This window comes from Mastigoproctus giganteus, chromosome 2, assembly GCF_048544385.1.
Source record: "Mastigoproctus giganteus isolate SK-2022 chromosome 2, ASM4854438v1, whole genome shotgun sequence".
In the NCBI taxonomy this organism is placed as follows: Eukaryota; Metazoa; Arthropoda; class Arachnida; order Uropygi; family Thelyphonidae; genus Mastigoproctus; species Mastigoproctus giganteus.
In genome coordinates, this window is record NC_143576.1 from 184821299 (window position 1) to 184847708 (window position 26410).

The window sequence follows — 26410 nt, forward strand, 5'->3', positions numbered from 1 at the left end:
CACTAGGTGGCAGTGATCACAGTGTGCTGAAGTGGGATTTACTCAAAGAGTTAACTACCGTCAGGGGTAAAGGAAAGGGTTTTTGCTTCCGTAAAGGGGAGTACAGTGGTCTCAGACAGTTTTTAAATTCTGTACAGTGGGATCAACTGACGATGTTACAAACAGTAAATTCTAAGTGGGAAGCATTCAAGGAATTAATCGTGGAAGCTACTAGACTTTTCATACCGATGAAGAAATATTGTTCAAGGTTTAGGCCTAAATGGTTATCAAATGAACTAATGAGACTCGTGTCAGAGAAGAAAAATGCATGGGATGCATACAAATTATCAGGCGACGCAGAAGCCTGTAGCAGATATAAGCTAGTCTGTAATCAGGTCACAAAGGAGGTTCGGCAGGCAAAGGCGGATTACGAGAAATCTTTGGCAAAAGAGGCTAAGAAAAACAGCAAGGATTTCTTTACTTATATAAACTCTAAAAGGAAGGGGATGAATATGATTGGTCCACTTGACATCGATGGTTCGACTGTTGATGATCCTGCTCAGATAGCAAACAAACTGAATGAGTATTTTGCATCTACATTCACACGTGAGGAATTATTACAGTTTGAAAATGGAAGAAGGTTATCAAATTGTAGCAGTGTGCTTAATGATTTTGTAATAACTGAGAGCAAAGTGGAGGAGAAATTGTTGAAGTTAAACATAAGAAAGGCACCTGGGGTGGATGGGATCTATCCAGTTATATTAAAGGAGGCGGCAAAGCAACTAAGCAAACCCTTAGCCATAATTATGAGAGCATCCTTGGATTCAGGGGAGGTTCCCACGGACTGGAGATGTGCAAATGTATCCCCAATTCACAAAGGAGGTTCGAAGGGTGACACGAGTAATTACAGACCAGTTAGTTTAACTTCTGTTCCGGGTAAAATAATGGAGTCACTGGTTAAAGATGCATTGCAGGATCATCTAGACAAGACTGCAGCAATAATTCAGACACAGCATGGGTTTGTTAAGGGAAAGTCTTGTCTGACAAATTTGATTGGTTATTATGATGTGGTCACAAAGGAACTGGATGCAAAAAATAATTTTGATATCATATACTTGGATTTCAGGAAAGCTTTTGACACTGTTGCGCATGGAAGACTACTGTACAAATTGGAGCAGAATGGTATTAAGGGTAAGTTGCTACAATGGATAAAAGGATGGTTAAGTGGGAGAAGACAGAGGGTGGTAATCAATGGGTGCTGCTCTTCGTGGACTAATGTTATTAGTGGAGTCCCACAGGGTTCGGTGTTGGGTCCACTGTTGTTTTGTATATTTATCAATGATATTGATGAAGGTATATCAGGCTTAATGTCCAAGTTTGCAGATGATACAAAGGTTGGCAGGGTTGTCAAGGACACTACTGACACTATGCTGCTGCAACAGGATCTGGAAAGGTTGAGCAGATGGGCTGAGAGGTGGCAAATGAAGTTTAACATTGACAAATGTAAAGTACTACACATGGGAAACAGCAACCCCAGAGCAACGTATCAACTCTGTGGTACTACACTGACAGTGGTAGAGAATGAAAGGGACTTGGGGGTGATTGTGCAGGCAGATATGAAGTTCTCTGACAGTGCAGACGGGCTGCAAGAGTAGTTCATGGAGTATTGTCAATGATATACAGGAATTTTTCCAGCAGGGATAAGGAGGTGATTATTCCATTGTATAAGGCAATGGTCAGGCCACACCTAGAGTACTGTATACAGGTCTGGAGGCCTCATTTCAAGAAGGATGTAGAGCTGCTGGAACGAGTACAGAGAAGGGCAACAAGATTAGTGAATGGAACAAAGGGGTGCTCTTACGAAGAAAGGCTTAAGTTTTGCAAATTACAGTGTCTGGAGACTAGGCACCAGCGAGGTGATCTGATAGAGGTGTATAAAGCCTTGAATGGTTTAAGCATGCTCAATGCTGATGGGATTCTTCCTCTAGCTCAGAAAAATCACCTGAGAGGGCATAAATTCAAATTGAGGAAAGACAGATGTAGGATAGACGTGCGGAAATTTGCCTTTAGCCAGCGGGTGGTTGGTTGGTGGAACAGACTGCCATCCCTTGTGGTGGAGGTTGATAGCCTAATAAGTTTAAGGCTCAGCTGGACAGGTATTTTGAACGAAGAGAGGGGTGAAGTGGAAGTGGGTTTTTTTTTTTTTTTTTTTGGCTGATGCTGCATAAGCTTGCTTTCTTGCATCAAATGCTTCTACTAATGCTAATGCTAATGCTAATCCAGCACCTTCCTTTTGTACATCCGTGATTTGATGACAACAGGACAATTCTTCACCTATCTCTGCCTTATGCTGCTAAAATCTCGGCTTCTACTGCCCCAACCACAGCCAAGCCATTATTCGCTGTCCAGTTATGGTTCCTGAAGTGCGAAAACCGGAAACTCAAGTTCCAACCACAACGGAGAATAGGCGCCTCCGTAGCCAGGTGGGCAGGAGCAGCAGTGCGTAGCACACGCTTCTTGATTAGACCGAGGTTCGAGCCCGTGACCACCAAATACGTAGGATGCGGAAAGGTCAGGGAATGACCACCGCATATCCCGGGAGCAATATGGCCTTAGTTGCTAATGCTCCTAAAAACCAAAACAACAACGGAGAATAATCGATATCTTAAAACTAGTTACAATCATTTCTGACGTAGCCGAGTGGTCACGAGCAAGAATGCATAGCACGCGTTCCTTGAGTGGATCGGGGTTCAAGCCCGTGACTCCTAAATACGATAAATATTTGTATTGACGATTTATTGTAAACTCTACTGACTTCGTTGTCGTGCCGGAGTATAAACAGAAAATTTATTTATTTAAAATTTATTTATTCTGTCAATTTGGGAACTTTGCTGCTGGAGAATTCTCAGTGGCGCGTTACCCTATAGGCAAAAAAGAGATTTGCCCAGGCCCCGATCAGAGGGAGGCACCAAAATCACTGTTTCAAGAACTCATTACTGTTTTTCAATAATATTTTTAAGTGATTTTTATCGGAAACTGAACTTTCTACCTGCCAAGGTCAATGAACTTGAAGATTAATTCGAAAATTACGTTTTTTTTTTTTTTTTTTTTTTTCAAAAATGGTTTTACCAATTTTGATGAAATTTTATATTTAGTTCTTCCTGAAATAGTTGAGTTAATTGAAAAAATAGACTGCCTTGTATGTAACCGGCGCTCTTATGTTTAAGGCAGTACAGTAGCAGAAAGAAGGTAGCCACGATCTTATCAACCAGTCCAAGCAGAACTGAGGTGCAGCAGAATAATTCAGCAGTTTTTGATTTTAATGAGTGTAAGAAATCTAAATAAACGAGTGTAGGAACATTAAATATTGAGTGACAGAAGAACACGGAGAGCTGAATTTAGTTGTCACTCAATATTTAATGTTAATGGGGCCCCCTTTTCTTTAGATGGGTCCGCCAATTCCATTTTGCCTTGGTCCCCCTTAAGGTATAACGCGCCACTGAGAATTCTGTTGATGACACTGACAGCAAACCCTCCCTTCACTTTTTCCATGGCAGATAATACATTTATCCAACTGATTCCTACCCTTTCAGATGCTATACACAGTTCAAGATTTAAGCGCTGCTGCCCAAGTTTGCATGCACCAGCAATCTAAGGAATATGATCAGAAAGCTGGGAGGACGATGCTGTATCTTGAACTTGCGGCATCATAGCAAGTGAAAAGGTTGTTCATCTACATATTAAGGCATGAATCACCCGTTTATCTACAGGAAATCAGAATTAGCCAGAGTTAAACGTATTTGCTGTGTTTTGTCACATTTTAAAATTAGAGATTTTTTAGAAGAGAATTTACATCAAATTTTGTTTCAAATAAAAGTAAAAGGGCAACAAAAACCCCAGAAACAATAAAAACGGTTTTGGGAGAAGAAGCTATACGTCGTTAGAAGATTTTTTGCTGGTTCAAAACGTTTAAATCGCTTTCTATACTCCTGTTTTTAATTGCAGAAACAATTATTCATTTTTCGTAAAGAATCGAACCAGCTGTGGAAACCAAAGCCCAATTTTCTATTATTTATTTATTTTTTTTTATGTAAACCCCAAACACGAGAGGTATTAGAACCTATAGTACTTAGTACCGTGCTTGGGTTGGAGGTTGAGAAGACGAAAGAAGATATTTGTTGACATTGGACTTGAACTTCTGTAGACTGTAATTTTCAGGAAATACGTATGAAGGAAGGTTGTTCCAGAAAACGGCAGTTGAATGAATAAACGAGGAAGATAAAAAGTTGGTTCTGTGAGTTTGAAGTTGGACAGTAAATGGACGTTGGCTGGTGGCGGCACGAGTTCGGACTGTTTTGAAAGAGAGAGCGGGAATTATAGAAGCCAATTCAGAAGAACAGTGCCCATGGAAGTATCTGTAGAAGAAGCATGCAGCAGAAACAGTACGTCTATGAGACAGCGAGTGGAGAGACTCTGTTAGAGATGAATCATTAATTAACCTAACTGCACTTTTCTGAATCGAATCAAGAAGCTTGAGAGAGGTTTTAGGGGCACCACCCCAGTTGTGGGAACAATATTCCATGGCAGGGCGGATTTGCGATTTATACAGAGTGATCAGCTGTTTGTTATTGTTATTATTATTTTGATTTTTAGGAGCATTAGAAACTAAGGCCATATTGCTCCGGGATATGCGGTGGTCATTCCCCGACCTTTCCACATCCTCCGTATTTGATGGTGACAGGCTCGAACCCCGGTATAATCAAAAAGCGTGTGCTACGCACTGCTGCTCCTTCCCACTTGGCTACGGAGGCGCCAGAGCAGCTGTTTGGAAGAAGAGTAACGCCGAGAGCGAAAGAGAAAACCAAGTTTTTTAGATGCAGAAGAAGCAATATTTGTGATGTGCTTCTGCTTGTGCAAAGAGAGATTAGAAGTCAGGGCAATCCCCAAAAGAGATATATTATTTTGCCTAGAAATCGGAGGGTCACTAAAGATAAGCATAGGAGCACAAGAATCCTTTTTGCAAGATATAAGACAAGACTGAGTTTTAGAATGGTTGAAATCAACTAAGTTGTCTTTCCCCCACTGGAGAATTACCTGAAGATCGGCATTTAATGAATTGGTAGCAGATTTTCGAAAAGTTTAAGCTGATTGAGCAGGACAAGGTTTCTCAAAATGGAAAGTGGAATGCAATGTGCTATCATCGGCAAAACTATGGATAGGATTTCCAGTCAATGGAAGAAGGTCATTAATATACAAGGGGAAAAGAGTGGAGGAAAGAACTGAACCTTGGGGAACACCAGCATTAGTGGAGAAGTTAGAAGACAGAGAGCCATCTACCATCACCCTCAGTGAGCAATCAGAGAGAAAACTGGATTACCAATTACTAAAAACAGTTGGCAAACCATAAGATGGAAGCTTGTTTAGAAGACCTTTATGCCAAACACGATCGAAAGCCTTTGAGATGTCAAGAGCAACTACTTGTGTTTCACCGAACCTTTCCATTGAATTAGTCCATAAATGGGTAACATAAGCCAGAATATCACCAGTGGATCGACACTGACGGAATCCATACTGGCGATCGTTGATCAGACGGAAGGTTTCTAGGTAGTTTAAGAGTTGGCGGTTAATTGATTTCTCCCTTACTTTAGAAAGAGTAGAAGTAATTGCAATGGGACGATAATTGGATGGGAGGGATTTGTCGCCCTTTTTAGGAACTGGCTCGATATGAGCAAATTTCCAAGCAGAAGGAAAACACCTTTGGAATAAGAAAGTGAATAAAGGCGGCAAAGAATAGGAGTAAGTTCAGGAGCACAGGTTTTGAGAACAAGTGGAGAAATACCATCGGGACCTGGAGCTTTCTTAGCATCAAGATTCGTCAAAATTCTTCTGACACTCTTTTGACGGAAGACCACAGGGGGCATCGAATGGAGCGTGTTGGGAATGGTGGGAGGTGTTTTACCAAGATAATTAATACATGAGTTGGAAGAAAAATGGGATGCTAGCAGGTCAGCTTTATCCTTGGCTGAAGTGACAACAGAACCATCTGGTTTGCACAGAGGTGGGAGCAGAGATGGGCAAAAGTTACGGCCAATAGCTTTGGCAAGAGACCAGAATGCTCGGCTACCATTAGGGCAAGACGCAAGTTTTCTACTCTTAGCCTGTTCAAAGTCGAGTTTGGACTGATTAATAACTGCTTTACAATTGTTGCGAGCTTTGGTGTAGGCAGAAAATGAAACTGAAGAATTAGAAACAAGTCAATTACGATATGTAACATTCTTCTCTTGAACAGCCTTAGCACATTTATTGGAAAACCAAGGTTTAGATAAAGGATGAGATTTTAAAGTGGAGTGTGGGATAAAGGATTCCATTCCAGCAAGAATAATTTCGCTGACACGATCTGAGCAAACGTTGACATCAGAAGTTTAGAAACAGTAATCCAACCAAGGAAAAGAAGAAAAGAAGTCCCGCAGGTCATCCCATTTTGCATTCTTGTAATGCCAAACAACACGAAGTTGAGAATAGCCATGAGATAAAGTCTCCATTGGAGAAGAGACAATCACCAAGTTGTGATCTGAAGTGCCTAAAGCACCTCTCACTTCGACTGTGTACTTAGAAGGGTTGTTTGTGAGAAAAAGATCAAGCGTATTGGCTGTATGATTAGGATTATCCGGTATTCTTGTAGGTAAATGAACAATCTGTGCAAGGTCATTAGTAATTGCAAAAGCCTCAGCATCTCGACCAGCTGGGTCCGTGTAACTAGAAAACGGAAGCCAGCTGGAGTTGTAAACATTAAAATCACCAAGAAAAATTACCTCACTGTTAGAAAAGTTGGACTGGAGAAAGTCAAGTTGCAAAGAGAGTAAGTCAAAGAGCTCAAAGTGATTAGTGGAGTTATTATTATTATTATTATTATTATTATTATTATTATTATTATTATTACTAGCCATATGGTGCAAGGAAGCCTGAGGCTTATGCTGCACCAGCCAAAAAAAAAAAAAAATTCTGACTTACCCTGAGAGAGAGAGAGAGAGAGAGAGAGAGAGAGAGAGAGAGAGAGAGAGAGAGAGAGAGAGAGAGAGAGAGAGAGAGAGAGAGATTTAGTAAAAAGGAATCACCAAGAGAAGGAAGAATGATGATATCCAGCTCAGGACCTTGGGTGTGCCAAGCCCATACTCACCAGATGTGAGCCCCGGGGTTGAGAGAACGGTTGGGAGAACGGTAGAGACAACAGATGAATTTGACACAATGAGGTAGAGAGATTTTAAGCCAGAGAAGATCAAAGAGAGGAGATTCCAAATTGCCAAGTCTCTGACAGGGAATATCAGAACGGACATATGCACAAGTACACCTTTGAGGCGAAAGGAATCATACAGGGAATAATTTGGGCATCTGATATGAGCAGTAGTTGAATCAACCGATAACTGAGATTCTGTCAGAAAAAGTACATGCGGTTTGACAGACTGCAAGTGGAAATGGACATCGTTGATTCACTGAATACTTTAAATATAAACGTTATACAAAAGTCACAATCCTTTTATTTCATTTAGTTCATTCATTCAATCCGTATGCTGTACTTTAACATCACAATATCAATAATTTCATTTATTTTATATTAATCTTTATCAATTTGTAAATATTTTAAATACCATCAATTACTTGTGATTTATAATTGTAAAAATAAGCAGTTTTTAATTCAGTTTTCACCAATGAGTTTCAAGTGTTTATACATCTTTTATAGTTATTTGTGAATATTATTATTTTTAATTTCATTTCATCACAGAAAGAATTCCGGTTGCCCATCGAAGGTGATCTACGCTCTGGCCGCCCTCCAAAAACCAATGATTCAATCCGCTCGTGTTCGTGATTTGATCAGAAGTAATTGACGTATCAGAGAAGTTGCTAGGCGAAAGAATTAGTATTTCGTAAGGGTCATGGCAATCAATTTTAACACAATACTGTATTTGGGAATGCCACACGTTCTAGCCAAGTTTGTGTTGAATTATCACTGACGACACTGGTCGGCAAAAAAAATAAATAATAAATAAATAAAAAATAAAATTTGCACCCTGTTAAAATTCAGAGTGATCCTTGTAGATTGGACGTTGCTGGATTCAAATACAGTATAGTGTTATAGCCTACAGGATAAGAAGTAGAATTACTTATTTTGTCTAGTAGCGATAGTTTAGAATTAGGTGTCTTGTATGGATGCTAACTAACGAAGTTAAGATGTTCAAAACTAGAAATTATTTGAATTTTTCACTTATTGCAGGTTAACAGTTTTGAGTTTTGTGAACGTTATTAACCTTAATAAAATTTGCGGTTTTCTAATTAACAATACCAGTGAAATTCTTCATCCCCACTGTTCTTTAGATTGTTGAGGAGGCTTTTTATAGTACTGTATTTTGATTAAATGACAATACTTTGTACTGTATAAATAACTGAATTTATTGAAAATTACTATATAGTATGAATCAGAGCTGTAATACTCAATATGTTCTACTAATACTGAAAATTACTATGGAAGGAAAAAATCCTAACGCTAGAAAAACCTACAGCTGGATCGGAAGGTGGATAGAATAGTTCGCCTTTACTTCCACTTAAGCCTACCACAGTCTGAATTAAGGAAATTTGGAGAGTTTATGCACTCAAGAGGGCTTATTCATGAGCAATTAAGACCATGTGGAAGTACTGTGTTGCAATCAGCACCTGACAAGAAGATCAATGAAGGGTTATTTGCAATTGCAGGGGTAGGAACTATTCCTACTATTGAGGCAAATAAAATGACAGATGACTTGGGTATCCTTTCACATTTTCGAAATCTCTGTATGATGAGATTTCGAAAATGTAAAAGGATATTTATGAGCTTCCTTACGGGAGGAGAGACAAATAACCAAAAAAGCAGGCGATATAATCATGGATAAATGGTCAAACCTAGAGATTGTCACAACTGCATTATTAATAGAGAATGAAAGACTGAAGGCTATATTAATAATAAGATTACTAAACGAGCACATTTATTAGAAAAGGTAATAAACCTTTTCTTCGATATCTATAAATATAGGACAAAATAACAGTGTACACATGCGTGTTGGTGGTCTTCAGGCTGAGGACAGAGTAACCAGTTCAGGGGGAAAATATTATGATATAGTAATAGTATTCACCATATAGTGCAAGGAAGCCACAGGTTTTTTCTACACTGGCAAATAAAAAAAAAAAAAAAACCACAGACACTAAGTAGATAAGTAAATACAAATTATATGTTTCCCTCTTACACAGGGAACTATCCAGTTGACCTTTGAATTTATTCAAACTGTCACCTGAATTACCTGAAAACTTCCTTAAATATAATCTAAGCCACAACCCCTATAAGTTGAATTTATGGCCCCAGGTTCTGGAATTCTTTATAACAGTGAAATTTCCACCGTCATTAATCTTACTAATCCCTCTCAGAACATTATAAACCTCAATGAAGTCACCTCTGAGGTGGCTGGTTGCCAACCTCTGTAGCCTACATAATCGGAGTCTTTCCTCGTACGGTCGTCCATTTGCTGATCTCGTCATTCGAGATGCTCGTCTTTTGACTCTTTCAAGAAGCTCAATATCATTTTTTTTTCAGATGAGGTCTTCGTACCGTAGCCGAGTAGTCAGCGAGGATGCTAAGTACACGTGCCTTGAGTGACCGGGGTTCAAGCCCGTGAATGCTAAATTCTGTCTATCTTGTGAACTCCTCTGACCATTTGGTCGTCCCGGAGTATAAACAGAAAATTTATTTATTTTATTTTACTTAACACAGTATTTCAAATTTGATCTTATAATTGCCTTATACATTGGTATTATGACCTCTGTTTCTACAGGATAACGTACTTTAAATCATCAATAGGACACCATGTAATAGCTTTCCTGGCTGCCACTGAAAATTTCATATCTGCCTGTATCGTAATTTCCAGATCCCTTACTCCTCCACCGTTTTAAATTCAATACCAAAAATATCTAGAGCTTCAGATAAGCAGTGAGCTTAAAACTGGTATGAACGTAAAGAATGTATTAACAAATACAGTACTTTAAAAACTGAATTTAAAACTGTCAAAGTTAAATCATTAAGACTTGTGCGTAACAAAGGTGTATTACTTGAAATGCATCAAAATCGGACTTAGTAAGTATCTCAACATTTGATTCTTTATCATCTATAGTGATAACTACGGGGGTTCCTAAGAAAAGCAACAAATCAATCATAATTTATGACGTTCCAAAGGATTTAAATTAGGCTAAAATTGTAGAAGAATTACAGGAATATCCATACTCATCTACAATATAAGAATTTAGATAGGAATGAATTCTCAATTGAATAAGTTAAATGAGATACAGTTTTTAGATTCACAACTAAATCCAGAAAATCTGCTGCATAGTGGCACAGTACTTATGGTTAGGCGCCACCTGTGGTTTCCCACATCTGCGCCGTATGTACTCTGTGATGGAATGCAGAATTGCTACATAAGCCAGGAAAAAGTGTAGTGTCTGGTTAATGCACTATTGTGTTATGTTCTGTGTCTGGCTACTTGGCCGCAAGGCCCCTAGTGGAACCCTACGTTTCCCGCCACCACCACTGGGAGGTGAGCCAGGCTGCTCATCTGGCTAATCTCCACCTGAGCTTTCTAGACGGAGACAAAAAGGGGGGGGGGGGGAGAGGCGCGGAAGATAGTACAAGTGGTGTTGTCAAAGTAGGCAAAAGAAGGAGGATGAGGAAAGAAGGCATCCTCGAGCGGAAAGAAGAGGTAGGAAGGAAGAAGGAGGACTCACTCCTGGTCTGGAGCCCTCCGAAGGTCAGGGAAAGGAAGACAGCTTGCAGAACAAGAGAGGTCTGCAATGTTTGGTAGGTGCAATGGGAAGTGTGTGAGTTTGATTGCTTTAAGTTCAGTGTCGTCCTTCCTACAAGGAGGATGTCCAGTTGGGTGTTCATTCAGTTCTGATTGTGGCCGGTGATGAGGGAAGAGCAGATACGAGAAGAGATCGTAGCGGTTTCAGGACCGTCTGGTCTGGTTGTAGGATCAGACGTGGAGAGATGATACCAACGCCTCTTGAAGACTGCTGAGGCATGCCTACTAAAAGCTAAAAACGCTTCTTTTGATTTTAACAGGTTGCTCTCCGGACTAAATGTGCTTAGTCCGGAGAGCAACAAACCTATTAAATTTAGATCCAGTAACAGTTGATTACGTAGGTCCAGATAGATGTTACAAGAGTGCATTACGTGGTGCGAGTCCTCCAGTTCTCCACATACACAATGGAGATCGTTTACAAGCCCAAAATCCTGAAGTCGCTTGCAAATCCCAACGGATTTGCAAGTACGCCGGCGTTTTTGTTTTGGACCTGCATCGAGAATATTTTATGTCCCCAGGAGTTCAGTTTTTTAGTTCTTTCCAATAGCATGGGAAAGCCCTGTGAAGGCCTCTTGGAGGTCAAGGAGGGGATACAGCCTGTTAATACTTGTAGTGCTGCTGTTGATGTCGTTCTACAAGCCGGAGTCATTTTTAATAACATCAACCGTTGTACCTGCAGGATAACGTTCCTAGTGCTGATGATGGACAAACGATGGAACCATACGGCAGCACCGTATGTTACGAACGGTACAAAAACAGCTGAATAAAGAAGGTGGAGTGCAGGTCTCTTAAGACCCCGGTCTTTGCGGGTGAAGCGAGCAAGCATATTGATATAATTTTTGGCCTTCTCTTTCAAGGACTTTAGGTGTGGCATGAAAGTTCTGCGATCATCTAGAGTAACACCTAAATATTTGCTACAGTTCACTGAGTGGTAAATCTTTCTCTGCAGTTACATAATGCATTTTCACATTAGATAGAAAAAAGACGTCTTACAGACATGAGAACAGTGTGGCAGAATCGGTGGAATGGCTCCACTAAAGGCCGCATAACTAGAAGCTTCATACCAGACATTCGATGTTTACCCTATTTCCCCGACCTGGTACTCTCCTGGACTTCATACCACTTACCTGCTGAGAGGGCATGGCTCCTTCAGGAAGAAGCTACACGATTTTGGAATCTCGGACATAGCACACTGTAGATGCGGACAAGAAGAATCTTGGGAGCAATGTAATATCTGTGAAGACCTCCGTGGCCTGCTGTTTACCAAACTACGCTCCATCCTTATAAATCAGGAAGACGTAGTGCTGCAGGAAGAAGAAAACTATAAGGCTTTCACGCTTTTCGCTCAAAATCTCTTCGCGAGGCAAGGAGCACTTCTACCACCCTGAAGCAAATTTCAGACTTTGGACCACCTAATAGACACAAAGAACACAACTGGCCATTGAAGACCAGCAGAGTGACTACAGGACTTGAACACAAGAGGCGGTGACAACCTACAACAACTGAAAGACAACTAAGTCCTTACTGGATGCGACCAAACACTGGGACCTAGATATAGCTGGCCTGTCACGTGCAGATGACGCACCTTGACCTCTGCCGAGACTAATTCCACCACCTGGAGAGTCAAAATAACGACTTAGATTGCAGCCTTGCTGCCAACTAGCCAAATGGCGACCCAGGTCCGACACCTTGCCGGGCCTGCTTTATCTCCTTTTACCGGCGGGGGGGAGACACCCCTGTCCACTCCTCTCCCTCCAAAACCCACTTTCCCTCTGGTGTGGCATGGGCATGCCCACTGAACATTTAGGGGAAACCTTCTCTATCGGTCCCTTTCTTCTTCTTCTACCCTTCAGCCTTCCTTCTCCCCACCCAAATCTGTCTACCTTCACAGCCCCACATCTCAAAATTGTAACTACAACAAAATTGCTTGCCCGATCCTTTTCGGTCAAAAATAAAACTCATCCAGCGTACAATCCCTTCTCGCTCTTAAAGCAAATCTCTATGACCAAATAAAAGCATCAACAGCAATTAAAGCAATTTTTTTTAACGTCCTAGCCACTGAAATCTGAGGAAAGTGGGTGGCAGGACCTGCCAGAGTATTGATTCCTTATTGGTAACACCTGGCTAACTTCCTCGCGGCGTGGGCAACGTCGGGTCCCATCAGTGCAGGGTCGAGTCAGTTTGGTGTGACATAAGCATTGGGAGATCAAAATTGAGAGTAGGAGTGTGTTATAAGCCTAATGACTCTGATGAGTATAATAAGAAACTGTACAGGGAAATAGAGTGGGCCAGTAAATCACAGAGTCTTATAATGGGGGATTTTAATTTCCCAGATATTGACTTGAATTTGTGGTTTGGTCACTCACACACTAGAAGGCTTCTGTGGATTTATAGGATGATTATTTTCTACATCAGCATGTTCGGGAGGCAACTAGAGGGAGCAATACTCTTGATCTGATTATCAGTAGTGATTCTTCATGCATTAAGAATATGCAGATAAAGGAACCACTAGGTGGCAGTGATCACAGTGTGCTGAAGTGGGATTTACTCAAAGAGGTAACTACCATCAGGGGTAAAGGGAGGGGTTTTTGCTTTCGTAAAGGTGACTACGGTGGTTTGACACAGTATTTAAATTCTATACGGTGGGACCAACTGATGATGTTACCAACAGCAAATTCAAAATAGGAAGCATTCAAAGAATTTATGTTGGAAGCTACTAAGCTTTACATACCAACTAAGAAATATTGTTCAAGGTTTAGGCCTAAATGGATGTCAGATGAACTAATGAGATATATGGCAGAGAAGAAAAATGCATGGGATACATATAAATTAATGGGTGACATGGAAGCCTATGATAGATATAAGCTGGTCTGTAACCAAGTCACAAAGGAGATTAGGCAGGCAAAGGCAGATTATGAGAAATCATTGGCAAAGGATGCAAAGAAAAACAGAAAAGAGTTCATTACCTGTGCAAACTCTAGAAGGAAAGGGATGAATCAGATTGGGCCATTGGATATTGATGGTTCAACTGTTGATGATCCTGCTCAGGTGGCTAACAAAAACTAAATGAGTATTTTACATCTACATGTAGTTATAACGCAATTCCAGGAAATATATTCCTTACAAAATTTTAACTGTTCTTGCAATATTGCAGTCCACCTAAAATCTCTTATGCCACCACCATGGCCACCATTTTCGGCACCATTATTAGAAGAGAGAAAAACTATTTTCACAGCTTTATCGATAAAGAATTCATATTAGTCTGTAGAAAATTACTAGGTAGTACCTGAAGTTGCCAGAAGCTATCCCAGCTGATTAGGAATAATTAAACCTCAATAATCCGATTCTTAGATCGATTTTCGAGAGGACAATACGCACAGCACAGTCAGCAATAAATAAATAAATATATCTAATATGGGATCAATGCCTAGGCGAATACAGGCTGCTATCCGCGCGAACGGTGGCCCAACACGTATTATGCAGGTTGTCATAATTCAGTGATCACTAATGTCATAATTCAGTGTTGCAGTAGCATAGACAGTATGCTACTGCAACAGGATCTAGAAAAGGCAGATGGCCTGAGAAGTGGCAAATGAAGTTTAACGTTGACAAATGCAAAGTACTGTATATGGGTAGCAGTAACCCCAGAGTAACGTACCAACTGTGGGGTACTACACTCAGGGTAGTGGCGAATGAAAAAGACCTGGGAGTAATCGTGCAGTCAGATATGAAGTTCTCTGAGCAGTGCAGACAGGCTGCCAGAGCAGGTTATAGTCTTGTCAATGATATATAGGAATTTTGCTAGCAGAGACAAGGAGGTGATTATCCCTTTCTATAAGGCAATGACCAGATCATACCTTACTGCGTACAGGTCTCGAGGCCTCATTTTAGGAAGAATGTAGACGAGTACAGAGAAAGGCAACAAGATTGGTGAGAGGAACGAAAGGGTCTTCTTACCAAGAGAGGCTTAATTTCTGCAAGTTGCAGTATCTGGAGACTAGGCACCTGTGAGGTGATCTGATTGAGGTGTATAAGGACTTGAATTGTTTGAGCTGACTCAATGTTGATGGGATTCTTCTGCTTGCTCAGAGTAAGAACCTGAGGAGTCATAGATTCAAATTGAGGGAATACAGTTTTATAATAGATGTGCGGAAGTTTGCCTTTAGCCAGCGGGTAGTTGATTGTTGGAACAAACTTACGTCTGTTGTTGTGGACGTTGATAGCTTAAATAAATTTAAGACTGAACTAGACAAACATTTGGAGTGATCGGATGGGTTAAATGGGAAGTTTTTTGGCTAATGCTGTATAAGTTTGCTTTCTTGCATCATATGCCTCAACTAATGCTAATGCGCCTCACTTCCCGTTCCAAAACATCCCACAAGCGTTCAATTGGATTGAAGTCAGGCAAATTTTGAGACAAATCAAGATAAGTGTATCTTCAGCGTGTTCCTCGAACCACTCGTGCACAGTGTAAGCCTGACGACAGGGCGTCTTGGAAGACCCCTTTTCTGTTCGGAAAAAAATGCAACATGGCAGGGTGCACATGGTCTCCTAAGAGCTGCCGATAGACTTCACCACTAAAACGTTTGTCTATACGAATAGTGAGTTATAGTCCTTGCCAGAAAAACATGCTTCGTATTAAGCAATCACTGTCCCCTGCCTCGATAGTGAGCACCATGCACAATGGGTCCATGGACTCGTTGCTTGCACCACACACGAAAGCGTCTGTCGGCGTGTTGCACTAGGTATTTTGGACTCATCCGACCAGCACACTCGTTTCCAGTCATCCAATATCCAACCAGCATGTTGTTGAAACCAGCATTCGTCGTTGGCGATGATCAGCAGTGAGGAGAGGGTGTCTCTTGGGTAGTCTGCTTTGGAATACCATACATTTGAACGTCATTTTGGATATTCTTGCATTCCACATATTACGATGTTAACTATCGCTCAGTGATCTGCCGTTGAGCTCGTACAACGTAATGCACCCTACGTTCACCAAGAACGTCCCCTTGTCCTTTTTTTACAGTTCTGTCTGCGGGAGGTGGTTTGATCCGTTCGATATTTAACCTCAGGGGCTCACGTCTGATGAGTATGGACTTTGGCACACCCAGGGTCCTGAGCTGGATATCATCATTCTTCTCTTTCTTGGTGATTCCCTTCTACTTTCTCACTCTCAGGGTAACTCGTGAATTTTCTTTTGGCTGGTGTAGCATAAGCCTCAGGCTTCCTTGCACATATAGCTAATAATAATAATATCATTCTTTGTACATCTTAACCACAGCGGGGCGTAAGCAATCGACAAGACGTGCCCTTTCCGATATGGAAGCACCCGACGTACAAGCTCCGTCCTTTCTGAAACTCGGTAATATCTTTACTACGTCCCATAATTGCTTCGTTATCACTTGGACTTTCACGACCAGATACAAATTACCACTGCTCTATCGTATGAAGCTGTTCGGCTTTTTTGTACTGACGGCTATGGAGTATAGTCCATTAAGGATGGAGTGGTCATAATTCAGTGATCACTGATTGTATATACTGTCACGCAGGACGTATTTTGTAATTGTTTTTCCGACGTCATAATATTACTGTAAAATTTATGTTTTAAACAAAATTGTTTAAAATTTTCATTATTTTTCATTTAAACTGATGAGCATCCTTTGTGAAAAAGATTATAAAGATTTGTAAAGGACAAAGATGACGTTTTAGTGACCTTTAAATGACTTTAAGCTGTCATTTCATGCTAATTTTCAAATTAACAAGACTTAAAAGTTGAATAAAATTTACTGATAAGAAATTCGACAGAACCCATTTTAAAAAAAATCAAGGCATTCTTTACCCACTTTTTCCTATACATTATCACAAGCATTATAATTATTATAAAATCATACCAACATAATACAGTACATTATTAAAATATACAATAATCATACACCGATGAGTCAAATATTATGACCACCTACCTAAAATGATGTTGTCCTCCACGTGCAGCCAAAACAGCTCGTGCCCGGCGAGGCATGAACGCTACAAGATTTCTAAATGTGTCTTGTGGTATCAGGTACCAACATGTAACCAGCAGAATCTTGAACTCCTGTAAGGTTCGTGGTTGAGACGCTGCAGATGGCGATTCCTGACTTTTTTTTTTTTTTTATTTATCACTACTTTTCAGAAGATCCCCACGATCCCTCCACAGAAACTGAACGTTAGAAATGTGTCTCTATAGTAAAGAATGGCTGCATACACGTTTCAAAAGCAGGATTTTTACCGGGGAACTCCGTTTTTTTTTTTCAGTGCCTTTAAAAATCAGTTATTGTCTGGTTTTTAGGAGCATTAGCAACTAAGGCCATATTGCTCCGGGAATATGCGGTGGTCATTTCATGACCTTTCCGCATCCTTCGTATTTGGTGGTCACGGGCTCGAATCCCGGTCTAATCAAGAAGCATGTGCTACGCACTGCTGCTCCTGACCACCTGGCTACGGAGGCGTCTTAAAAATCAATGCGTATTCTTTATTATCATTATTAATAAGAAGCCTGATCTTTCCACTGATTACTCCTGCGGCTGTCGTTGCTGCATAGTGGAAGACGGAGATAGGACCTCGAGATTACGGGATAATTCTTCAGTGCTCCTTACTGCTCTCACCTTCTCACTAGAGAAGGTGAGACCATTAAATGAATGAATATCCGAATACTTTTGTTAACGTAATGTATGTTAAATGTTTAGAATTCGAAAATTAAATGACTTTGTGTGTGTATATATCATTATAATCCTCGGTAACTAATTAAATGAACAGAATTATCCAACAGAGAGAAATCCCGGCGCTGGTTTCCTGGTTATTCAGATAACCGTGCCAATTACCTCCATATGTGTGTCATGAAGCAGTTTTGACCAAATTGTGATGATGAATGAATGACGGGTACATCACTATGACCCGGAAACAAACCAGATGAGGGAAAAAAATTGAAATATTCATCTTCGCCAATCCCCATAAAAGCCAAGGTTCAACTGTCTGCCAACAAGGAGATGTCAGTCTTTTGGGACTTTAAAAAGGTATCATACTTATAAATTACCTCTCAAAAAAGTAACAGCATCGTAGGGGCACTAGAGAAACATCCTGAAAAAGTTAAGAGAAGCTATCAAGTTAAAGAGAAGGACGCGCGAAGCTATCCAAAGGTGTCCGCCTCTCAGCCAACAATGCTCCCCTCACAAGACTGCTCTTACAGTGGACATTACAATCAGGTGTGGCTTTGACAATGTGCAGCGCCCATTTTATTCTCTCGATTACTTACCTTTAGACTTCTTTATTCTCCTTAGCATGAAACCATTAAGGGGCCTCAAATTAATAAAGTGGAACCTTGATTTTATGCTAAAAGTGAGAAGTTCTATTCAAGAGGCCTGAAATATTTTATCCAGAGATGAGAAAAAAAAAGAGTAGCTCTTTTTCCCATCTCTAGAAGGTAGCATCATAGAGAAGGATGAAATTGACAGCCAAGTTTCAAATCTCTAACTCAATATTTCTAGGTAAAAGGTAGAGATACTCATTGACCGCCCTCGTATAATTCACAAATTGGGCGACTCTTTCTGAGTAACTGAAATTCCAAGTGCATGAGGTACAGGAGAGGATGCAAGGAAAAGTGATGAAAGTGACTTGTAGGAGGTGATTATGATCACTTCCTACAAGTATTCCAAAAGCTTGGTCAGCTTCTATACTAGCTACAAATATAACAAATTTCCTAAGCTGTTACTTTTTCAGGAAAAAAGGGGAACATGGAGAAAGTAAGATGGGTCTGCCTTTAACTGATCCGTCTTACTTCTCCCCTCCCCCCAAAAAAACATGACGGCTAGAAAATTTGGAAAATTAGTACTTTTATGATTTGCGACTTTTGCAATCTTCTTAGGCAAAAAACAAGTTTCTTAATGCTCCACAGCAATTTTCTAATATATTGGCTAATAACTCATAATATTTGCAAATCATTTTTCGACAGATTCTCTAACCCCGGTTCCCAACCTGTGCGTCGCGACCCCCAAGGGGGTCGCAAAGTGTTTTCTGGGAGAGTCGCCGCGGTTATTTTTAGTTACAATTATTTTTATAGGGAATTTCACCACGAAGGTTTTCAACACTTTTTTTTTTTTAATTTCAATATGGCTACACTGCAATATTCTACTAGTGGTTGTAACACTGATTTTTGATAAATGAAAGGAAGTGAAGGCCCACTGCAGCGGATACTTAATCGATGTCTCGATGTGTGAATAAGACTGTCGAATAAGGACCGTCGAATTAACATGATTTGCTCTCTTAAGGCAGTTGAAGATCACCCCGTATGTTTTGCTGACGCCGCCATGTTTGCAATGATGTAATTCAATAATGTCCGCGATGGGAAGTCTAATGCAAACTGGCGCGAACTTAATTCGCCAATAGTCAACCACCTTTAGTTGGTGCCATGATAGAAACCAGCCACTTACTGACAAGAGTCTTGCTAGTAAGACTCTTCCAGTTGCTCTGCAAGAGGTACTTGATTCTCTAATCTGATCAAAATTGTGAATTAAATCAAATCTGGAGCCCTCAATACCCGTCTGTTTAAAGAACTCTGTAAAGACATGAATTCTGATCACGGAGTTCTTTTTTTCTACACTGCTGTACGCTGGTCTGGTTATCGAAAGGAAATGTTGTCAATCGTGTCTTTGAGTTGAAAGATGAAATCAAGTTGTTCCTGGAAGTGCATGGGAAACATGTCCTTGTGGCTTATTCTAATGATGAAGCTTGGAAGAAAAGAGTTGCTTACTTAGCAGACATTTTAGACCAGCTAAATAAGCTGAACCTGAAACTTCAGGGAAAGAAAACACACATTATCCAATTTCAAGACAATCTTCAGGCATTTGTATCCAAGCTGCATAACCGGCGTCGGAAAGTAAATCTTGGAAACTTTGCCATGTTTGAGAAACTCTGCAGTGTGGTAGAGGAATCAGAAGGTGAACTGGACGAGAATCTGAAGGAGGAGATTACTGGGCACCTTGAATCCCTAGAAAAGGAATTTCAGCGGTACTTCCCTGAGCTTACAGAAGAAGAAGAAGCTGCACTAGTACAAAACCCATTCTCTGCTTCCCTGAATGTAGCCAGCATTCCCGATGAAGTACAGGATGAATTCTTGGATCTGCGGAACGATTCCTCGGCACGCAATTTGTTTTATGAAAAATTTCTAACTCAGTTCTGGTGTGCTATGTATCAGTCATATCTAAATGTTACCATGCTTGTCTTTCGAGTTTTACTTCCATTTGCCTCTACATATCTCTGTGAGAGTGGATTTTCAACGCTTCTTCATATCAAAACAAAGGCAAGAAATAGACTGAATGTTGAGGATGACATGAGGTCCGCTTTAAAAAATGCTCAGCCGCGAATTTTAAAACTGGTTGCCCAGTTGCAAGTACAACCATCGCATTAAATATTAGGTTAGGTTAGAATTATATTCTGAAAAATCTATTTTTAATGTGACAAATGGGCCTGGAGTACTGGGGTCCATAGTTTAACAGATATTTATTTAAAGTATACCCAGTAAAATAAAATAAAATAAAATAAAATAAAATAAAATAAAATAAAATATAAAATAAAATATAAAATAAAATAAAATAAAATATTTTATTTTATTTTATTTTACTGGGTATACTTTAAATAAATATCTGTTATTTTTAATGTGTTTTCTTTACCCTATTAAAAATGCCTTTTTATGCAAATGTGGCGAAGGTCGCAGTTACTTGGCTATTATAAAAGGGGGTCGCGACTCGAAAAAGGTTGGGAAACATTACTAAAAACTAAGTACAGAGTTGATGCCAGCCATATAATTAAAAATAAAACAAATTGTTGAAGAAATATAGGACGCAGTATCCAAAAATATAGAACGATACAGAAAACACAAGACATAATTCCAGGAGGCCAAATGAAGGTTCAAGAAACGGTGTATCACTTAACAGGCAAATACTGCTGTTAATCTAAATTAATATTATATTGGATCAAAAAGGATAGGAAACATATACAAGAAATATAAGAAAAAAAATTAGAAGAGTAGAAGCACTGTTAATATTTCAAGCCTCAAGAGCAACTGCTCATTGCTTTCAGCATCATAGATTTTCCCCAGTGATTCAGCCTCCTGAATGAGAATTTATATTAATAGGGGCACTAAGTCGTTTGAGAATGTCCGAAGTGATTAACTAGAACAGGAAAACACCTCCATGACCACACCCAACTTTTGTTTCATATGCTATAATCTGACAATTAATATAATGTTCAGGTAAATGAATTCATTATGACGTTCTAAACGAAAACAGCAGAGTATTGGTTTATATTTCTAAGCTGGAAAAATTCAATGGAAACGACCAGTGTATTTATTAAATCACCATCTCATTCAATGATGCGATTATTGGATGAGTAATGAATAATGCCAGTAAGGACTTTGGAACTTTGTTGCAGAGTAAACTGAACACTAAATTTTTACATTAAAAGTCCTGTGTAGAAGGATGTGGAAACAATAATATAGAAATCAATAGCACAGATCGTACTCTACTATTGAATGGATAACGTTTGAATTAAACAGCTTCATTGAATATGTCATGAAAATATGTAACCGCATAGTACGATTACTGAAACCAGAAAGTATATATTTGTGGAGGTAACTAGAATAATAAAGTTATATTCACCAAAATAAAGATAACGATTAAATATGTTTAGTTTAATATAAAATTGTTCTAAATGATCAGCTTATGCTCAGCTTCACTGACAAGCTAGGCAGTCTCACAGAGAAACTATTATTTTATTTCCCTTCTAGCACTACGCGTGCTGCTGCAGCGTTGGTGACTGTCACAGACTGACCGCAGGGCGGACGCATGAGGACTCAGGCTAGAAAAGCTGCGACAAAAACCTTACCTCAAATACTTCATGTTTTCTGCTGCCAATAGTACCGCAGGTTCTAAACCATCTCCTCTTCCTCGATCTACGCTGATACTCTTCGGACGACGCCGGAATGAAAAATCTGGTACCCTTCTTTTCGCCTTTTTCCATGTTTGGATTATATGTCCTTGATGAAATAGTTTCAAAGTGTAAAGAATATGAAAACGTCCCTGGATTTGCAACTGTAAATCAGAAGATTCGTAGTGACTTAACACACCACAGCTGACAAAATACACGTTACGAAAGAGACAAGTTTAGTTTGGTAAGCAAACGCCTCTAGACGTGGCAGCCACTAGAACCATGTACCTCCCACGCTGTCGCATGGCAACAGGACGCCACTTACCCTGCCGGAGAATCTCCAACCCACTAGGAGAAGGGGTGTCCGGATGTGATAGCAGAGATTCAGAAAAACATCGTGGTGCCACTATAAATGGCTAATAGGATAATCTGCAAACGGGAAGGACGAAGTGGAAGGGAAAGTCAAGAAATAACATTTAAAAATACTGTTCCTTCATAATACAAGGCGGAATGCTCAGTTATAACTAACACGTCTTCTTTCCGCAAGCGTTTTATTTTCCAGAGAATGGTTTTAATCGTACTGTAAATCGTTCATATCGGAAAACGATTTTTACAAAGAATGACTTGCGTTTTATCGGAAGCCCAGCATACAACTCGAAAATAAAGTTGCAGCTCCTTTTGGTCTATTTACATTATGAGTCAGTGGAGAAATTAACCTTTAATTTGAAATAAATCATAAACAGCATGATTAATTAATACTGTAATGGTAAATAATTCTTGTCGACAAACAAAAAGAAAATCGAGAAAGCCACCGGAATCCCATTTCCTGACTTTAAATATTTACTGTTCAAATAAAGTTGATAACAATTTCCATTATACAGTACTGAGGCACAAAAGAGTCATGTGAAAATTAAAAGTAGCGCGATTTCACAAAGAACAGAACTGTAACAAGCATGCTATTTTTGAGCAATCGGTAACAATACTCTAATAATGCGCAAGTTAATTTTGTACTAACGATGGTCTTTAAATGGCCATCATTAGTACAAAATCACATAGTAAAAATACGTTTATGGAATTAAGTGAAAATATCAAATATGACAGTTGTTATAGAGTCGAAGATTTCGCAGATTACTTCCAATTGAGAAATAAATCACCACGATTTTGGATCAATCGAAACAAGAACTGCAAAAAAAAAAAAAAAAAAAAACAATTATAAAAAATAACAAAACGTAATACTATATATTTAGTATATGCTTATTATAACAATAATATTAATAATAAAAACAACAAATTAATGGCTTGAATGCCAGAAAGAAAGGCTGAGTGGTTGAAATTAGCAACAAGACTTCGGTCATCAGTCGTCATCGGCCATCAGTCGTCAATGCCGCGTGTGCTCTCACTTCTGTCTATGGAATAAAGAAACTCAGAAAGCCCTAAATCTCTACCAGAGACTGTGTAGGCACTCTCAGATGGAGATTAAGGACATTATGACGTTATGAGCAGAATATCATGACCTCACTCTGAAACCTGCAGGCATCATATTGATGTGGGACTGTTAGCATCAAACATCTGTTTGGTGCAGGATAATTTTATGTTCTGTTGTTCTTCACACTTTTATTTCTTTTCTTTTTTTTTTTCAATTTCTTCTATTCTTGTATGATTGGCGGTAATTCTCTGTGTGCATTGATGTAGTGCCGATCTTGGAGGAGATAGAAACGTTGCTGTCTTTAAGTTGAGTCCTTCTTTGCTACTGCCATTGATTCGAGGTCCGCTGGTACCATTAGTTAGATACCAATGGTACAGGACCGCCAGCACCACAGGACTTGCAATACTGCCTGGGTATGCTGGATTTGGTCCTTAAGAATAGTACGTGTATAGTTGTGGCCCACTTTTTCGTGGCGTGGACACATACTGGGGAGCAACCTTCTTGGTGATCGTTGCTCTCTGGTAGTGACGTGGCCAGAAACAACTAAACACTACACAAACAGCACTTCACTCATTTATGGTCATTTCATGGAGTTCTTATCATCACAATGTACGATGGCAAAGTGGAACTAGCGTTCGGAGCCGCCCTACATAAGATACATGTCCACAAATCTGGCGCGCGAGCCAGATTTGTGGACATGTATCTTATGTAGGGCGGCTCTAATTTTTGGCCACTTTACAGAATTCTGTATCATCAGTGTACCACTACAAAGTTGAACTAATCGTCGTTTCGGAAGCCGTCCTACATAAGATACATGCATTACAGTGACTCGAAAAAAATATTTGCTATTTTCCAAAAATAGCAAATAAATATTTGCTATTTGAATTATTTTCCAAACTGGTGGCAGATATTCATGGCACTACAGAGGTTTCCTCTCTGCATACATGGACAGTATCAGACAACAATATGATAAGCCATATTTATGAAAATAAAGTCCGTGACCTTTAGAGACACAGGATGAATCATTAAGTTGCTAATTATGTACATATAAAATGTTTGAATACCGGTTTAATGTTTGTATATGTACAAGTACTATAACAAGTAAAAAGCTCCCGAGGGATTTAATTAAAGAAATTCAAAGGTTATAATAATAAAGGTTAAAAAAAGCAGCACAGTCGGAGCTAAATTTTAAAAATATTGCTGATAGCTCTGCATAAAACTAAACTTAAAGCGTATATTTATATCGCCAGTATAACATCACAATCATTCGGAACAAATAAAAATATATTTTGCCGGACTCTAACAAGCGTTAATAAATGTCATGTATATCCTACTACTAGTCAGAGTGATTGTTAATGCTACAGTTTAAGACAAACTTATCCATACCCCTTCATTCTATTACACACACACAAACAGATAGCAGATTACCTTATATAACAGATCAGCAACTAAAAGTGTTATGTTTCTGTATATAGCGAGGCAGGAATATATATCACTTTTTTTTCAGTCACACTGTTGTCAATTATACAATTTCCAAACACATAAATTTTTGTTTGAAATACAAATGAAAGAAAGAGAAACTTGTCTTTGAGGCGGGAACCGAAACCATTCACAGCATGATGTGGTCGGGTCGGTGAAAGTAATGAAATCAGTGAAACCAGTCCTGAACAATACTAGTTAACTAAATAAACACAAGTTTAAGAGACTTATCTGCTTCTACAGGGATGGGATACACTTAAATAGAAAGGGTGCAAGAATATTTGCTGATGCTATCGAGGCAGTGTTAGGTGGGTCGGAAAACTGCTAGCTTGGGGGGAGACAAAGACTAATGGATTAACAGTAGCCACGGGCAGAGGTGAAAGAGATTCTTGCACTGCTTCTATTGGAATGAGCAGAAGCCTGAAAAACAAGATGCAGGATATTTCAGAGACTGCTGGAAGTCATTGCGGTACAAGTAAACACATGGGTTGTGTTAGGGTAGCTAAGAATAGAAACAGGTGCATGTATACTTGCGTGTACACTAATGCTAGGAGTTTAGTAAATAAATTTGATGAATTTGAGGTATTACTCAAAACATCAAAGGCAGATATTGTTGGGATATCAGAGACGTGGTGTCACACAGATATAAGGAATGCAGAACTGGAATTTGGGGAGTACAACGTCTACAGAAAGGATAGACAGGATAGGAAGGGAGGAGGGGTTATGCTATTAGTTAAAAAACACATAAAATCCAAGGAAGTGAAGCCAGTTGACATCGCTGGACAGTGCAGTGTTGAGTCAGTTTGGTGTGACATAAGCATAGGTAAATCAAAATTGAGAGTAGGAGTGTGCTATAGGCCTAATGACTCTGATGAGTATAATAAGATACTGTACAGGGAAATAGAGTGGGCCAGTAAATCAGAGAGTCTTATAATGGGGGATTTTAATTTCCCAGATATTGACTGGAATTTGTGGGTTGGTCACTCACACACTAGCAAGGCTTTTGTGGATTTATTGGATGATTGTTTTCTACACCAGCATGTTCGGGAGGCAACTAGAGGGAGTAATACTCTTGATCTGATTATCAGTAGTGATTCTTCATGCATTAGGAATCTGCAGATAAATGAACCACTGGGTGGCAGTGATCACAGTGTGCTGAAGTGGGATTTACTCAAGGAGGTAACTACCATCAGAGGTAAAGGGAAGGGTTTTTGCTTTCGTAAAGGAGACTATGCTGGTCTGAGACAGTATTTAAATTCTATACAGTGGGACCAACTGATGATGTTACCAACAGCAAATTCAAAATGGGAAGCATTCAAGGAACTAATCTTGGAAGCTACCAGGCTTTACATACCAACCAAGAAATATTGTTCAAGGTTCAGGCCTAAATGGTTGTCAGATGAACTAATGAGACATATGGCAGAGAAGAAAAATGCATGGGATACATACAAATTAATGGGTGACGTGGAAGCCTATGATAGATATAAGTTGGTCTGTAACCAAGTCACAAAGGAGATTAGGCAGGCAAAGGCAGATTATGAGAAATCCTTGGCAAAGGATGCAAAGAAAAACAGAAAAGAGTTCTTTACCTATTTAAACTCAAGAAGGAAAGGGATGAATCAGATTGGTCCACTGGATGTTGATGGTTCAACAGTTGAGGATCCAGCTCAGGTGGCTAACAATCTAAACGAGTATT

The 26410-nt window shown here is 39.5% G+C and overlaps 1 protein-coding gene across 2 annotated transcripts in view; it reads right to left on the reverse strand.

Annotated features, from left to right (window-relative positions):
- The window catches only part of Naxe (NAD(P)HX epimerase), a 121615-nt gene that overhangs the window by 46529 nt on the left and 48676 nt on the right, over nucleotides 1–26410 (reverse strand). The window contains exon 1 of one of the 2 annotated variants that reach the window (XM_090368842.1): nucleotides 21768–22065. The exons of the other annotated variant lie outside the window; for it this stretch is intronic. Coding sequence (XP_090224968.1) covers nucleotides 21768–21781 — 14 coding nt within the window. The 5' untranslated portion in view covers nucleotides 21782–22065. Of the gene's footprint in view, nucleotides 1–21767; nucleotides 22066–26410 lie in introns of those variants that run through there. 2 annotated transcript variants of the gene reach the window in all.